Below are 17,878 nucleotides of genomic sequence, written 5' to 3'. Positions count from 1 at the left end.
CAAATTAAAGTTTGGGCAAAGAGACAGGCTTTTTGAGAATTTGTCGTGGTTGCCTGCCTGCAAAAGGGGTCTATAACAGAGGAGGCCACATTTGGCGTTGAACTAGCTGCTTAAATGTTCTTGTCCTGAAGTCCCAGGGCTTCTTACCACAAACACTCTGGCAGCCCCGGTTTCATGCCGTTGCGCTTCTGTGAGTCTACTCTAGGTCCTGTGACGTCACTAAGCATCCTCTATTTTGTGAATGGGGATGTACAGGAAACCTAACTCTCTTCAGTCTGTGGAAAGGCCTGGAGTAGAGGTGGAAGGAAGCTGCTGAAGGCAATATTCTGGCATTGAGATGACTTCGAAGCAAGGAAGAACATTTGGCTTTAGCCACTTTTAAAGAATCTTCCCTCCACTCCTATCTTATACTATATAGATACTAGAAAATGTATCCCGGAGCTGGAAATCATTGAGTTATAGGCCTTCTACCTTTCTCTGTTTCGATCATTTCTACTGATGTTTAAGACTCAGCTCAAGTGACATTTCCTGGAAGCTACCCTCCCCAGCATCCGCTCTGAGATCTATCCCAGAATAGATAAAGGGCCCCTCTCTACTTTTCCCTTGCTTTCTGTGAAATCCTCTATTGCAGTATAATTCCACATTGAATTACAAAGTTATCATTGTCTTCCCAAATACGGGCCCCCCTCTGTCCGTTTCAGGGTGTATTCCCATTACTAGGCATAAGCCCTGTCCCTCATCAAGCATGTTTACTGGACTCAAGAATGATATGCTTAATTGTGCCTAAAGGTGATAATATTGTTTAAAACTGCATTATAAGTCAGAAAACCTTGCTTTGGTGCTCAGTCCGCTACAATTTTAGGCAAACCTACTAAAATTGGTCTTAATGTTCAAATCTATAAAAATTGGGAATAGTTAAGTTATTATCATTTACCATATAGGATTGAGGCAAAGATTAAAGGATAGACTGTAGGTAGAATGCTTTATCAAATATAAATGTATCAATTAGGTTTTCTTATTTTATCATTTTTGAGATTTCTGTATCTGTGTATCATGCAATCCCACAATATCTCCGTAAGGTAAGTACCTACTATTTTTCAGAGAAAGACCGAGAAGCACAAAGAATTTCATTAACTTACAGAAGATCACGTAGATACTAGCAGTGAAGCTTAGACCTGAACCCAAAGCCTCTTAGTCACTGATCTCAAGTGTTTCCTAACACTGTGTCCACTAAGATTCAACACGAGTGAGACTTGTTTCCAGCTTTTCCTTCAAGTCTATAGTGTAACAACAGCAGTTTACCCCTATATACTTCTAAGAAAAGTTCAATTTGATCCTGACCTGCCTAGTTCTCAGTGCTCTTATAGAGCTATTTCAGAGGATGCCTCTTTATAGGGGCCAGGAGTGGAATGCAATATCAGAAAGCTGTTTCTTAAAGTCTCTGACGTCAAGGACAGGTGGCATCCTTTAGTCTATGAGCAGTGCAATTGGAGTCAGATATTCTAAAGGTAAATCTCAGCTCAGCCAGTTAAGTAACATGTCTTAGAATGCAGCTTCGCTTTTTGGAAGCTCTTTCAGATTTTTTTCTCATCTCTAAAATTGGTGTAAAATCCTCCTCTTTTGAACATTACTGTGGGAGATTCGATGAGTCAAAAGTACATGAGAGCACTTTGCAAATTATACTGAAAGAGGGGCAAGTAACTATCACTTTTCCACGGATGCAAAGTCCCCTTCCAGCAAACCATTTAATATGTATATATGTACAAAAAGCCAATGAGATAATTTCCTAAGTATTATAACCAACCAGAAGTCCAGATTGCTATAGGAAATTGGTAAAGATTCATTAAGATGGCTGTTCAAGTTTGAAAGGGTAGACAGAGCACGGACATTGAGGAAGGAAAATGACATTGTTCCACTTAAAAGGAAAGTACAGTGTCCTTTCTTAAAGGCCTCCCAGCAATGCAGGTAGGCTCTCCTATGAGACACAGGGTATATTCAATTCAGACAATGAACAACCTCACTTAAAACTTACAAAATATCAAAACCATCTGAGAATATTTAAATATAGGATGATATTTTGAGTCTGTGATTCATTCCACACAGCCATATATCCCTGGGAATTTGGTACAGAACTTGGATTAGTGATATCAGTTACAGTTCTACTAAATCATCACCCTGCTCCACCAGGGATTAGTGTAGAAAGGAGCAACAGAAATGTGTCACCAATAGGAAAACAGAACAGACTTTTTACTTAAAGACAGCATAAAGACGTTGTTGGGAAGATCCCACTGTAACTCTCTGTGTGGAAGTGATAGATTCAGAAAATCCAAATCTCACCTGTGAACTAATAGGGAGGGAGCTGTGATGGCTCCAGAGGGCAAAGATGAAGGAAATAGAGCAGCACTGTTCACGATCTTCAGTCTTTGAGGAAGATGGGCCTTGTTCAGAGCACAAGTTCAGAATGACAGGACAGCATAAAATGCTACGGGTTTTCAAATAACATTAAAACAAAAACGGTGATACCAAATAGCCATATAAGTGGCCTTCCCCTGATTAATCACAGGATTCAAAGCTGAAGAACTGAGATTCGAACAGCCTCCTGGCAGGGATGGAAAAAATTTAACCTGACCTTAAAGAAAGAGTAGCAAAAAGGCATTTTCTATTTTTAGTGTTTTTGTAAGTAGTTTAGAGCTCCTCAGAAAGGAGTGAGGATTGCCAAGGAAGCTAATGGGAAGTAGCCCAGGGACTGGTCATTTCCTTAAGAGATAGGAACATCTATCTGAGAGGTTTCAGTAACATGAAAAGGAATGTGTGCTTTCTACAATTTTACTTTATCTTCAGTTTAGTAGGGAAAATGCACACACCTCACAGATCTGAAGTTTTGGGGGAACTGCTTCTGTCCACCTTCCTAGATAGCAGTAATGAATTCACACCTTAGATACAGATGGAGAAACCAAATTGTTTAACATGGAAACTGCTAAACTAGCAGTGGTCCAGGGAGCTTCCATATTAGGCTAAACCTGTCTTTCAAGATTTGTGGGCTCTGGTGAGTTTTTATGTATTTCTCCTTCTTATTTTATAATTACAGGATGCCCTAAGTGATAGTGCCCACATTTTTGAGCCATTTTATTTAAGTCCTTGTAGGTTTGATGCCTTTTGGCACATTCTAGCTCTAACCTCCTAAGAAGAAGCTTCTAGTAAGAGACAGGGATTGAGGTGAGCTGTAAATTAGGCACCTTTAAAAATGTGAACTAGCCTTAGGTTGGTCCTCACATAATGAGGTGGAAGACTCGGAGGATGGGCTTGAGAGGATAGATTCTGATGAAAGGAGCAGGATGTAGAGGTGAGGGTGTGCAGGAGATGATAACTCAGACAAGGCTGACTGCGTTCTGCCTCATACAGTTGTGCTTAATGATGGGGATATGGTCTAAGAAATGTGTGTTAGACAATTCTGCGGTTGTGCAAACATCACTGAGTGTACTTACACCTAGATTGTACTTTTCTATGACTGGCAGCAAAGTAGGTTTGTTTACACCAACATCACCACAAACATGTGAGTAGAGCCCTACGCTATGACATCACTAGGTGAAAGGAATTTTTCAGCTCCATTGTAATCTAATGGGACTACTGTTATATACGCAGTCCATCATTGATTAAAACGTCATTATGTGGTGTATGACTGTACTTGATTTTTGCAGGATGATGTTTTTACAAGCATGTGTGTAATTGACCATGACCGCAATTTTAAATAGTTTCTCATATAAATCAGCCAAAGTGATTTAAAAAAGTGATTCTTATCCAGAAAACTCCATATTTAGGTCTGCTTAACTGAGATTTTGAAGAAATCCTTTAAACCTCTCTGTGCCTTGGTTCTCCCTATATGCTAAGTGCAAATATTTAGCATGTTTTCAGGTGCACAGGTAAAGAAAGTATCTAGCTCTCCAAGAAGAACTGAGGAAATAACATGAGAGCTCAACATAACACAGCTTACAAATTCTCTGAGCTTCACCAACAGCCAAGGAGCAGAGCCTTTTCTTACATTCCTCCCAAGTTCTCTAGAGCATTAAGTTACAACCACTGGTTACCAACAAATTCTTTTATGAAGATAGCTATCAAAATCTGTTCAAACCATCTGTTTCTCTGGCTGTTTTTCCTTCATGTGTTCCTTGCTAACAACAAAAAATCTATTCTAAAATAACCAAGATGTTAAGACTGAAAATGCCAGAGGTATATATCCAGTTTATGAGAAAAAATTGCTTTCTAAAGAGGAGTTAGGTTTATCTTGTGTGGAGGAAGGCAGTGTTTCCACAAATATTATACTTGTGCTAAGAAAATAACCAACTATTTTCATTAAAAGAGTATAAGACAAGATTTGTATTCGTTCATGTAATTGAATTTAATGCTGCTGAAATTTGTCAGACCTGAAAGCTATTAAAGTGTAGACCATATTTTTATATGAAGAAAATTGCCTAAGAAATTGTCTCTCAGCTTATAGCAGATCTTCTGCTGACCTCAAAGGCCACAGGTCAATCATTCTCTGCATTTGCATAATGCCTAGCACCATAGAGTGCCACCAGGATTTTTTTTTTTTACTTTTGAGAGGAAGACTATGGGAGGCAGTCAATGTTTATGGAGAAGCCCTGGTTATGACTTGCCTACCAATTCAATGTTTTACATTTGGTGTCTGCTGTCCAGATGTCAGCGACTTACATTAGTTAACTAAAATGTGCAGCTGCTTGTGATTTCATTCTAGCCAATGGTTTTGCAAGTGGTTTTTCTCTCTCTGTAGTCAAGTAGCTCACTTTCTCACCTATACATCTCCAAGTCACATATCTTAAAAATTTCAGATTTTCTGCAGAACCTCCATTCTATATTTAAGATGTCCTTAACATGCCATCCTTCTCTCTCACCTGGGTTCACCTTGGTTGATGGACATATAAATCTCCCAAGAATTCTCCTCTAGGATGGCGCCATGTGGTATGAGTAAACTCACCCCTAAAATAGAAAAAGCCAAAAGGTTATTTGTAAATTTTCCAATTATCTTAAAAAGCACTTCAGTTGGACACCTTACAGATACTCACAAAGAGGACCACCTCATAGAAATTTGTGAAATCCTGATCCTTAGTTTATAAAGTCCAAATAATAACTGGGAAAATATCTGCTAACAGTGACATGAAGAAGGACATATTATTCGACTGTGTATTCTAATTATTTTTTTTATTTAGTCTTCCTAGAATTTTTTCATTCTCTTAAAAAACTGGGCGTCATGGACTATCAAACATATCTGAAAATATGAGTTTATCAGTTTATCAGTTAATCTGCTTCAAAATTTAAAAATGTGTCTCTCTAGTCTCTATTCATTCATTTCCTGCAAAGGTATCTGGGATGATGGGTGAGCAATGTAACATTTGCTAGAGGCTGGTATGAAATTGTCTTATAAATTGTGCATCTTAAAGTAAGTTTAGGAGATCAGTAGAGTACTGCATTTTGTTAAGAAAACTGAAGAAAGAAAAAGCCTGAATAAGCTTAGGCACCTCATAGTTTGTTGTATATTTGGTCCTATATTTGCAAACAGAAGCTAGGAAAGGTTAAGGTTAAAGGTGACTTAACTACGTTCGTGTCACTGTCAAACTGGAAACAAACAAACCAAAAAAAACCCCAAACAGTAAAATCATGTAATGCAGGGAGGAAAGGCACAGGAGGGCATATCACGCCGAATCTGAAATGTTCCCTCTCTTCTTGAATGCTGTGAAGTAAATATTTCACTTTGGCCAAGAGAGAAGAGCCTAGAGAGGGCAGAGATTCTCCTTAATGTAGCTTCTTGTTTATAAAAAATGAAATAGAGACACAATAAGATCTTTACAAAATAAAATCTCAAGGCATCCTTTTATTCTTTGAGTAATGCAGCTCTCACCTTTCCTCCTTTCATTAGAGCTAATGCAATCTCACAGAAAGCTTTCAGGTTGCTGATGATAATTTAAATCTAGAGATGGCAGACTTTACTGATATCCTTCTACGTGCCTGTTAGTTGCTATAGAATCAAGGAATGCAAGACTCATTGCAAAACAAGTTATTTGTGATTCACATTTATGAGCATTATTCAGTAACATGCTAGTTATCAGCAGCTGCTTTCACTAGCACTAAGAATGAGGCACATTTAAATCTTGCTTACAGCTTTTTCAGCAAGGGTATCCATTTATATTCTGGACCTTGATGCCAAGAGTAGAACTATAATTGCTATACTTAGGGGCCTCTGATCAGGCTTCTCCTTTCATTGTCCATTCTTCCTTAAATGTAGTTGCCAAATGAAGTGGCCTCCATAACTCCTTCCCTGCTGCTGAGCAGAAGTTGTAATACACGGAGCGTTCAGTGTGTGTGGATGTCAACCTGAATACACACCCTAGACGTTGTGTATTCGCTCCCAGTTGGACATAGTGCTTTCTCTCTGTTGACTCTCATTTAGATAATCTAGGCCATTATGACAAGAGGCTATTATCAAGCAATAATGTTATCTTAGGAAATTAACCCAAAAGAATAACTATATGCTCATATTTTTCTTTTCCTGTGTTTTCTTTAGTGCGGTATAATTCACATGCAATAAAATACACCATTTTAAGTGTACAAATTGAGTTTTGATAGATGTATGCTCTCACATAACCATCATTGCAATCAAGATACAGAGCATTTCCACTGCCACAAAAACTTTCCTCGTGCCCTTTAGAAGCCAGTTCTTTGACTGTGAGCCCTAATTGTCACTTTTTTGCTTGCTGACATGTTGATTAGTTTGCTTATCCTAAACTTGCAAATGAAACCATGGTGTAAAAAAAAAAAATGCAATAATGGCTTATTCCATTAATAACATGTATCACAATATCTGGCACAGAGTAGGCCCTCAAAAAACAAATCATGAATATATGAATGAAAGAATAGTATTCAAAATTATGTAAAAAAAAAAAAAAAAAAAAAAAAAGGCCAGGCTTTGAGATATGCTATATTTCATAAGTCACAAGGGCCTGAAGGTCGACTCTCAGTTAAAAATCAGAATATGTGTGTAGACTTTTGAGAAATATATGGAGAAATATATGGAGCAGATCACATCTCATTCAAATTTTTAAGTCAGCTTAATTCTCTGTTTCAAATGAAACATCATTTCATAATACTCCTAAATTCATCTTGGAATCTACAAGATCTGGAGCTTTAAATTATTTCATCTTTCCTCCAGTCGGAAATTGTATGATTATCCTTTGAACGTACTTCCTTCTTTCCAGCCAGACATGCAAACTGTATATGGAGACTGAAGATAGTCCAACAGAAGCAAGGGTTGTGGCAGGGTGGTAGTGTTGGTGGCAAGTTCTGTTTTATAAAGGATGAAAGGTACTGTGGGAAATCTTTATGCCTGTGGCCCCCTAAAGAAGTATCCATTTTGAATATGTCATTTACTAGTTATCTCTGATTAAAGAAAAATATACTCTTCCCCAAACTCCACCTGCTACCTTGACAGCTTGTTGTTTGATATGACACCAGAACCACCTGTCTGAGTTTCTTGTTTCATATTTTGCATAATAAATGATTTCTAGTGTGTGGAGACCACCCCAATCTTTTTGAGAGATCATTGCCAGGCACCAGACAACAATTTGGGATGGATAGCATTAGAATGATTTAATTGCTGTGCCTCGCTTCTCTACACTTTAGCTCCCTCGGGCATATTTTGCATTTATGTTCTGCAAATAACAGAGCATATGTTTCAATTCCTTACATTTATTTTTCCTCAAACTCATTCCCAGCGAACAGCTTCAATCTTGTGTGAGGCTTCTCGGTAGGAACTTTAAAAAATGCCCATCCACAGAGGAAGTGTTTGGGCATCAGAACTTTTCATTTGCAACACAGGTGCTTCTCAAGTCAGAATGGAAGAAAAAGAAAAATCGGTTTTCATCATGATTTCATCTCACTTTCTTTGATGAACATTAAACGGACACAGCCAATGAAAGGGTTGATCTCGCCATTCGCTCCAAATGTGTATAAACACACACACGTACTTACACAAATGAGGACAGGAGGAGAGAGAGGAGGAGTGTGGGCCAATTTATTCAAGCAGTAACGACTGAGAGCCCTTTGAGTGCCAAGCACTGGGTTAGAAGGTGGAGATATGACAAGTACATGATAACTCAATGTGCAACTTCTATGGTTACTTCTATGGTTCTGATGAATATATTCTATTCTCTTTGAAAGGACAGGGTTTGCATCTTTTAGTTTTCTTTTTCCAGTACCCACACTTCTAGTTCACAGATTCTTACAAAGAGAATATTTGGTAAGTATGGCTGACTGACACATTCTACATTGATCTATCTACTGATATCACCAAGGAGGAATACATCACACACTGACATTTATACAATGATGTGCATACATATTTAAACAAGGATCCTTACCACATCCTAAAACACTGACTAAGAGATATTTAAGGAATTGAAAGGTTAGAAAAAAAAAGTCATTATTAAGGCTGCATTTGAAGGCTACATGCCTGAAATGAAGATCTGAAGGAAGTGATTGATATAGAACAAGATAGCATCCATCAACTTGAAACAAATTGCAGTTTTAAGTCACTAAAGCTAATAGAGGGTCAGTCAACTAGAGTGGTAGCACCAGACTAGTCCAACTACAGATTACATTTTACAAAATGAAATGTTTCACTTGGAGAGGCTGGTTAGCTCTACTCTAGACAGAAGTCCGATGGGGCCCTGTGGTCCTGGCACGATGCTAACCTGTCGTCTAGTAACAACACTTGCTGACCCAGGGCACTCTTTTTTTCTCTCAGTAGCCAAGAGCAATTAGTCAAAGCACTACCTAATTCTCGTTGCTTAGAAATCAGAGGAGAGATTGCACTCTTCTGCCATCCAGTTAGGTGTTAGATGGCAACTCTGAAGACTAATCCATAGGTAGAATGCCATTTTAAAAGTGATCTAGGCTGTGTAACCTTAAGTATCCTTGTCAAAACAGCAACAAACAACAACAACAACAACAAAAACCTTTCTTTGAACAGAAAGGAGAAAAAATTTCTTGAGAACTAATTGTATTGGGAACTGAAATTTTAATTCAGAAGAACAACTCCATAATGATCCCTCATCATTGCCATCATAAAGTAACATTATATAAAGGTCTGTGGACACTGACAGTGTTTATTGGATCAGTTACAGAGGAAGTTCAATTCTGAGTGTCATTTCACTAAATTATCTACTAGGGCATAAACCATGTTTGGCTATAAACATGGTATTTGTCGGTCACGTCGAAGAATGTTCTCAGTGCTTACTTATCATGTTTTAGGAAATATATTTCAAAGGGGCTTAAACTCTGGTGACCATACAAATCTTTTGAGCAATATGGCTGTCAACTCTAATAGGACATCAAATGGTCTGTTTGGTCCACACTGAGATGAATACTGCAAAATCTAATCTCAGAGTTGGTTCTGGTTCGCTATTGTAAATAAAGTAGACCGATGGAGCCATGGTCTTCGTAGCTCTGACAAGGGGATGATAAACATCTTAAAAAACGAATCTGATGCGGTCTAATTGTATAAATACAATAATGTTTAAATAAATGTTAGAAAACACACAAGCGCACACTTACCACCCACCTGTATTTGGCATTACTAAGCGTCCTCCTAAATGGCCAAAGACCCCAGTTGTCCTCAGTTCTGTTCTTGTGGGGAGTGATGACAGATTCTGGATATAGGGCGTTTTATTTCTAGGATGCATTGTACTGAAGCTGCGGTTGTTCCCATGGGGAAAAGTCCCGGAATGGTTCTTGCCATGGTACTCGGCTCTCTCAGACACTCCCAGCGAAACCATGAATGAGCTCTGAACTTTGACTTTGATGTCTGACAAAGGGTTAAAGAGTGAGGACTCTGTCATGAGTTCCTTGTCCAGAGGATCCTGTAGACAGATGGGTCCACTGTATGTTCGGCTCACTGTCAGGTCTGGTTGCATGGAGGAATTCAGGAGCAGGGAGTTACCTGGTAAAAGAAAATTGATCTGTCACTCAGAAACTAAAAAGCACCAGTTGCCCCTTTACATCTGCTTCTACTAACTGCACAGCAACCAGTGTGCCTGCCTGCTCCTCCAATCAGAGCTAGCCATTCAGGGCCATTCGGTGTGTCTACAGTGACTCTTAGACTGGTCATTAGTGACCAGAGCTTTGGAATCTTGGAGTCTGGCTTTCACTAGTGATTCTCTGAATGCTACTGACAAAACAATTTTCACTTTCTAGAGTTCCTTACATGATATCTCTTTAAAATAAGTATTTCTGGCACTCCATCAGGCAACTAACTCAGGTATTTTTGTTTATGTGATTTTAACTGGCAAAGAGAAGCTTAAAAAGAAAGATGTTTTATGATCCAGTTTGGAGCAAAACTAACATCTGTTCATTTTAAATGGCAGGAGATGACACAGCACGGTGACTAGGTAGTGCTGTTTATAACCGAAGCTGCGCCAGTGCCAGAACGTCTCACGTGGAATTCTGGGCAGTTTCTGGTGCTGGGGAAGAAAATGATGTGTCCCCAGAGCAAAAGGGTCAGGAGACCTCATGAATCATGAGTCTTAGTAGCCAATTTGCTCTAATAATGCTTATGTCACCCTGAGAGGAAAAGGAGGCACCACACGGGGACAGGGAGAGACTCAGATTCTACACGATGACAGAAAAGAATGGCTTCCTTTCTGTCTCAAAACAAATGTGAAAAAAAAAACAAAACAACAAAAACATGAGAAATTGGACTTCCTCCTCTCTTGGGGCTTACCAATCTTTTCTAAGCCAAATAGCAAAACGAAGTGCTGTGATATTTTCTTGTGATGAAGTCATCTCATTTATTAGTAAATAACCAAACAACCCTCAGTCCCAAACCTCCCACCCCTATCAGTCCGTCAATGTGACATCTCAAATTGGAACCCAAACCATATTAAACAATTTTCCTTTGGGGCCTGACAAAAATGTTTAAAGTATGATATTTTTGAAAATGTTGCAATTCTAGGGCATATTGTATTAGCCTCTATTGTTTTTTCCATTTTCATAATTTGTAGCAACGCCAGCAGGAAATCTGTAATCCTGACATTTCCTACCTTTTGTTCTGATGCTCTAAGAATCCAAGATCACAGTGGAAGAGGTTCAAAGTGAAATGAAATAACCTTGAAGCTCAAAAGGCTCCTTGGTGATGCATTTTTTTCATGCTTAAGGCTCTCGTGCCAAGACACAGGCATAATCAAGGAACTGTGCTTTTTAACAGAACTGCATTGAAATCTATAGGTACCAGCTTTGCTCTTGGTATCATTTTTCTAGGAAAGAAGCGGGACTTAAGATCCATCTCACATCTGAAGAGTTGAGAACAGGAGTTTCCACTGAGACTTAAAAAACTGTATCCCTGAGTCTCATGATTATTTTATCTCGAGCCCTCACATTCTAATTTAATTTCTGGTTACTCTTTAAAAAAAATCTAACTATTCTTTAAAAACCCTCCTAACTTATGTGAAGTAAAAACAATTACTAGATTTAGACTTAAGCCTAACATAAGCACTTAAGTGGAAAATGCAATTATGATAGTAGGCACGTGTGATAGAGTCCACAGTTGATGAAAGTTGCCTGCCAACTTGGTTCAGTTTTGATCAAGGACAATCACTGAACCATCCCAAGTGTCTCTTTGGAAATCCTTTTTTTTAAAAAGTTTCTTGTCTAATTTAAGACTTTGAAGAGTCTCGCTCACCTTCCTGGGGCTCTGGCTATACGTGCTCAAGAAGTGATGTCTCTAAGACAATGGAGGTGGGAACCATATAAGTTTCAATGTGAGTGAGGTGTTATCAGAATGAATATGGGGTAGAGTGGAATTTTAATAAAGAATGTTTGCTTATATTACTAGTTTTGAGAGATTACTGGTCAAAAAATATCAAAATGGTAAAGTAAGTTTGTAAAGTCCACATATTCTCTCAGATTTACTATACACGTAAGCTCTGAGAAACCCCACACTAAGGAGATGTGTTTAAAGCTTATGCAAGTCTGCATTCCCCTAAGGAACTACCCCTCTTGCCTGCTTCCTGGCACACTGTGGAACACGCTAGCATCCTGTGCCAAGATAAGAGGAAGCAACCATCTTCTAGAACAATATTCAGTACATTTTTTGAGCACCTTCCATACACAAAGGGTTTATAACTCATGTTATTCTAGGTAATTTCATCCTCACCAGAACCCTTTGAGTTGGATATTAGTATTCTCATTTTACAGCTGTAAATTGAGACTCAGAAAATAATTAACTAGGTCACATAGCAATTTTGGACTCTTCTATATGACTTTGAAGCCTCTGAATATGTACACAAAACTCTCTACTACCTTTCCTCTGTTTTCAAGTGCGATGGTCTGAGACACTGATCTCTTTTTATTTGATGGAAATGTAATCCTAGTTTCTTTAAACATTTTTTTCTATTACAGTTAATATACAATATTATGTTAATTTCAAGTGTACGACATCATGATTAGACATGTGAATAACTTACAAAGTGATCATCCCAATAAATCTAGTACCCATCTGACACCATACGTGGTTACTACAGTATTATTGACTATATTCTCTATGCTGTACTTTACCGTGTGACAATTTTTATAACTGCCAGTTTATACATCTTAATCCATTCCCCGCTTTTTACCACTCCTGCAACTCCCCCTCCAATCTGGAAATCATCAATTTCTTCTCTGTATCTATGAGCTTGTTTTTTTTGTTTGTTTTGTTTTTTTGATTACACATATAAGTAAAATCACATGGTATTTGTCTTTCTCTGTCTGACTTATTTCACTCAGCATAATACCCTCTAGGTTTACCCATGTATCAAATGGCAAGATTTCATTCTTTTTTATGGCTGAGTAATATATCACTGTATATATGTCCCACTGCTTTATCCATTCATCTATGGATGGACACTTAGGTCGTTGCCATATTGTGACCATTGTAAATAATGCTGCAATGAACAGAGGGGCGCATACATCTTTTGAAATTAGTGTTTTGGATTTCTTTGGAAAAATACCCAGAAGTGGAATTGCTGGGTCATGTGGTAATTCTATTTCAATTTTTTGAGGAACCTTCATACTGTTTTCCATTGTGGCTATACCAATGTACAGTCCCACCAGCAGTGCATGAGAGTTCCCATTTCTTTACATCCTCGACAACACTTGTTTCATTTCTTGATGACAGCCATTCTGACAGCTGTGAGGTGACAGCTTATTGTGGTTTTACTATGTACTTTCCTCACGATCAGTGATGTCGAGCATCTTTTTATATGTCCATCGGCCATCTGTATGTCCTTTTTGAAGAAATGTCTATTTGGGTCTTCTGCCCCATTTTTTAAAAAGGTGATTATTTGATTTTCCTGGTGTTAAGTTGTATATTTTGTATATTAACCCCTTATGAGATAGATGAGTGGTGAATATCTCCTTCCATTCCATAGGTTGTCTTCTTGAATTGTTGATGGTTTCCATCACTGTGCAAAAATTCTTTAGTTTGATGTAGTCCCATTTGTTTATTTTTTCTTTCGTTTCCCTTGCCCAAGAGAGATTTCAAAAAAAAAAAAATTATTAAGAGTGATGTCACAGAGTTTACTGCCTATGTTTCCTTCTAGGGGTTATATAGTTTCGGGTCTTAAATGTAAGTCTTTAATCCATATGTGTCTGTTTTTATGCCAATATCAAGCTGTTTTGATTACTACAGCTTTTAGTAGTAGTATTTAATATCAGGTAGCATAACTACAATTTTGTTCTTCAAGATTACTTTGGCTATCTGGATTTTTTTGTGGTTCTATATAAATTTTAGGATTATTCTAGTTCTGTGAAAAATGTCATTGGTATTTTGCTAGGGATTGCATTGAATCTGTAGATTGCTTTGGGTAGTATGGACATTTTAACAAGGTTAATTCTTATCCATGAGCACAGGATATCATATCCTTCCATTTATTTGTGTCTTTGTCAATTTCTTCCTTCAATACCTTAGCTTTCCAAGTACAGGTCTTTCACCTCGTTGGTTAAATTCATTCCTAGGTTTGATTTCATTCTTTTTGATGCAATTATAAATAGGTTTTCTTAATTTCCCTTTCTGATAGTTTGTTATTGATGTATAAAAATGCAACTGATTTCTGAATATTAATTTTGTGTCCTGCTATTTTACTGAATTCATTTATTCTAATAATACTCCATTGGATTCTTTAGGGTTCTTTACAGACAGTATCATGTCATTTGCAAATAGTGAGTTTTACTTCTTTCCAACCTGGATGCTTTTTATTTCTTGTCTGAATTCTGTGACTAGGACTTCCAATACTGTGCTGAATAAAAGTGGTGAAAGTGTACAACCCTGTCTTGTTCCTGATCTTAAAGATAAAGCTTTCAGCTTTTCTCCATTGAGTATGATGTTAGCTGTGTTTTTATTATGTTGAGGTATGCTGCATCTATCCCACATTGCTGAGAGGGTTTTTTGTTTTTTGTGTTTTTTTGTTTTTTTTACCATAAATGGATGCTGGATTTTGTCGAGTGCTTTTTCTGCATCTGTTGATATGGTCGTATTTTTATCCTGCATTTTGTTTATGTGATGTATCATGTTAACTGATTTGCAGATATTGAACCAACATTTCATTCTAGGAATAAATCCCATTTGATCATGATACCTGATATTTTTAATGTATTGCTGAATTCAGTTTGCTAATATTTAGGATTTTTGAATCTATGCTCATCAGGGATATTAGCTTTTCTTTTATACTGTCTTTGGTTTTGGTATCAGGGTAATGCTGACCTTGTAAAATGAAGTTTGGGAGCCTTTCTCTTACACTTTTGAAGAAAAAATAGGTATGAATTCTTTTTTTGAATGTCTGGTAAAAAGTTACCTGTGAAGATATTTGGTTCAGGGATTTTGTTTGTTGGGGTTTTTTTTGATTACTGATTTAATTTCGTTAGTAGTTATCAGTCTGCTCAGATTTTCTGTTTCTTCCTGAGTTAACCTTAGCAGATTTTGTTTCTAAGAATTTATCTATTTCTTTCAGGTTGTCCAATTTGTTGGCATATAATTGTTCATAGTTCTTTATAATCATTTGTATTTTTGTGGTGTCAGTTGTCACTTCTCTCATTTCTCATTGTATTTATTTGGGCCCTCTCGTGCACATGATGAGTCTGGCTAGATGTTTATCAGTTTTGTTTATCTTTTCAAAAAACCAACCCTTAGTTTCATTTATCTTTTTTACTATTTTTTTCTTAAACTATTTCATTTATTTCCACTCTTATCTTTATTATTCCCTTCCTTCTATTCACTTTGGACTTTCTTCTTTTTTAGTTCATTTATGTATAAGGCAGATTGTTCATTCAGCTAACCTATGTCATTTGTTTGGAGCATTTAGCCTATTTAAATTTAAAGTAATTATTGATAGGTATGTAGTTATTGCCATTTTATTAATTGGTTTCTGACTGTTTCTGTAGTTTTCTATTCCTTTCTTATTCTCTTGTATGTCGATGACTTTCTAGAATGTTATGTTTGAATTAATTTCTCTTTATTTCTTGTATATCTTTTATAGATTTTTGGCTTGTGGTTGCCATGTGCTTCTTTATACCAAGCTACATTCATAGCAACCTAGTTCTTGTTGATGGTCACTTAAGTCTGAACACATTCGAAAATCAATCAACCCCTCCACATTTATGTTTTTATCATTATATTATTGTGTGTTTGTGTGTACCTCTTAATTATTCTGATTACACATGATATTCCTACTTTTGCCTTTTAACCTTTGTACTAGTTTCATAGTTGGTTGATTCACTGCTTTTGTTGTGTTTGTCTTCAAGGTTTTTTTTCTTTCTTATATTTTCTCACTCATGTTTTTGATCTTTTTCTTTTCCTAAAGAAGTCCCTTTAACATTTCTTGTAATACTGGTTTGGTAGTGATAAACTCCTTTAGTTTTTACTTTTTTTTGAAACTTTTTCTCTTCTTCGATTCTAAATGATAACTTTGCTGCATAGAGTAATCTTGGTTCTAGGTCTCTATTTTTCATCACTTTGAATATTTCATGCAAATCTCTTTTGGCCTGCCAAGTTTCTGTTGAGAAACAAGCTACAGTCTTATGGGAGCTCCACTATACATAACTAACTGCTTTTCTCTTGCTACACTTAAGAGTCTCTCTTTGTCTTTAATCTTTGGCATTTTAATTATGATGTGTCTTGGTGTGAGCCTGTTTTAATTCATCTTGTTTGGAACTTTCTGTGTTTCCTGGGCTCATATGTCTACTTCCTTTGCCAGGTTGGGGAAGTTTTCTGTCATTATTTCTTCAAATAGGTTTTCAGTTCTTTGCTGCTTTTTCCTCCTTTTGGTACCCCATGATGCCAATGTTAGTACACCTGGTGTTGTCCCATAGGTCTCCTAAACTATCCTTATTTTGTAAATTCTTTTTTCTTTTTGTTCTTCTGATTGGGTGTTTTCCACTACCTTGTCTTCGGATTGCTGATTTGATCCTCTGCTTCATCAAATCTGCTTTCGATTCCCTCTAAAGTATTCTTAATTTCAGTTATTGTATTCTTCATTTCTGACTCATTCTTTTTTGTGTTTTCTATCTCTTTGTTGAAGTTCTCACTGAGCTCATCTATTCTGCCCCTAAGTTCACTGAGCATCATTATAACCAGTATTTTGAACTCTGTATCTGGTAGATTGCTTGTCTCCATTTCATTCTGTTCTTTTTTTGGAGTTTTGTCTTGTTCTTTCATTTGGAACATGTTTCTTTGACTCCTCATTATGACTGACTCTATGTGTTTGTTTCTGTGTATTGGTTAGGTCTGCTGTGTCTCCAAGTGTTGGCAGGATGGCCTCATGTAGTAGGTGTTTTTGTGGGGCTTAGTGGTGCAGTCTCCTTGGTGACATGAGCTGGGTGCTCCAAGGCACTTCCTTGTGTAGGTTGTGTCTGACCTCCTTTTGTTGTTTAGCATTGATCGCTATTGACACATCAGTGGCGGGCGGGGTGGGGGAGGCGGGCAGGGGGAGACCGACCTGTAGGATGACTCGCTGTGAGAAATGGCCATCACTATAGTGGACAAGTTGTTGTGCGGGGGCTGACCCAACAGTGTGCGATTGCTTTAGTGTGGTTCTGGGGCTTGCCAGGTTTGCCCTGTGAGTATGTTGTTCGTGGAGCTGTTTGGGTGATGTTCTGGCATTGTCCGAAGCTGGCCACTGGGTGTTTGATTTGTGGAGACTCTTGGGAGAGGCTTCAGTGAAGGCCAAGGTCAGCCTGTGCCTATGTCCTACCTGGGGCCACCTGTTAGGATCTAGAAAGTGATCTATGGTAGGCTGCTTGACCTGAGCTGGACTTGGAGGTACCTGGGAGAAGCTAGGCTGTGAACTGAGGCTGGCTGCCACTAGTGTCTGACTTGGGGCCTCTTAGCAAGAGGTATGGAGCACACAAAGGCCAGCTGCTGCTTGTCTGGGGTTTGTGGACCTTTAAGAGATTTTAGGAAAGTCTTCAGATGAGCCAAGGCAGGCTGCTTGTGTGAAAAAGCTGCTGGAAGCTACTCAGGCTGGGCAATCAAGTAGGATGGGGCGGGGTCTTGGAATTACCAGTACAGGGTGAATGATGTAGCCAAGTTAATGGAGAGTTCAGATTTGGCTGCCTCCTGGGCTTGCTGGCTGGGCCAGGAGAGGGCTCAACAGAGGAACAACGGCATCTGCCCATACTGCTGTCTCCTGAGAAAGCAACCCTTATTCCTGGCCCTCCAGACCCGGCCTTGAAGGTAGTCAATCCTTCCCATATGTCTCTAGTTCTTTTTTAAGCTGCTGCTGCTGTGCTGGAGCTCAGGGTAAGCTTGAGAGCCTGTGCATTGTTTCTTTAAAACCCC

At 38.0% G+C, this 17,878-nt stretch overlaps 1 protein-coding gene across 2 annotated transcripts in view; it reads right to left on the bottom strand.

Moving 5' to 3' along the window:
- UNC5D (unc-5 netrin receptor D) overlaps positions 1-17,878 on the bottom strand; it is a 480,798-nt gene that overhangs the window by 56,635 nt on the left and 406,285 nt on the right. For both annotated transcript variants that reach the window (XM_039853533.1, XM_039853535.1), the window contains exons 10-11: positions 9,632-10,009; positions 4,911-4,995 (exon numbers count right to left, since the gene is read on the bottom strand). In XM_039853533.1, coding sequence (XP_039709467.1) covers positions 4,911-4,995; positions 9,632-10,009 — 463 coding nt within the window. The remainder of the gene's footprint in view (positions 1-4,910; positions 4,996-9,631; positions 10,010-17,878) is intronic.

This window comes from Pteropus medius, unplaced genomic scaffold (genome assembly GCF_902729225.1).
Source record: "Pteropus medius unplaced genomic scaffold, Ma_sr-lr_union100, whole genome shotgun sequence".
NCBI classification, from domain to species: domain Eukaryota; kingdom Metazoa; phylum Chordata; class Mammalia; order Chiroptera; family Pteropodidae; genus Pteropus; species Pteropus medius.
Note: the sequence above shows the minus strand (reverse complement) of the source record. Positions and strands in the feature narration are given on the sequence as shown.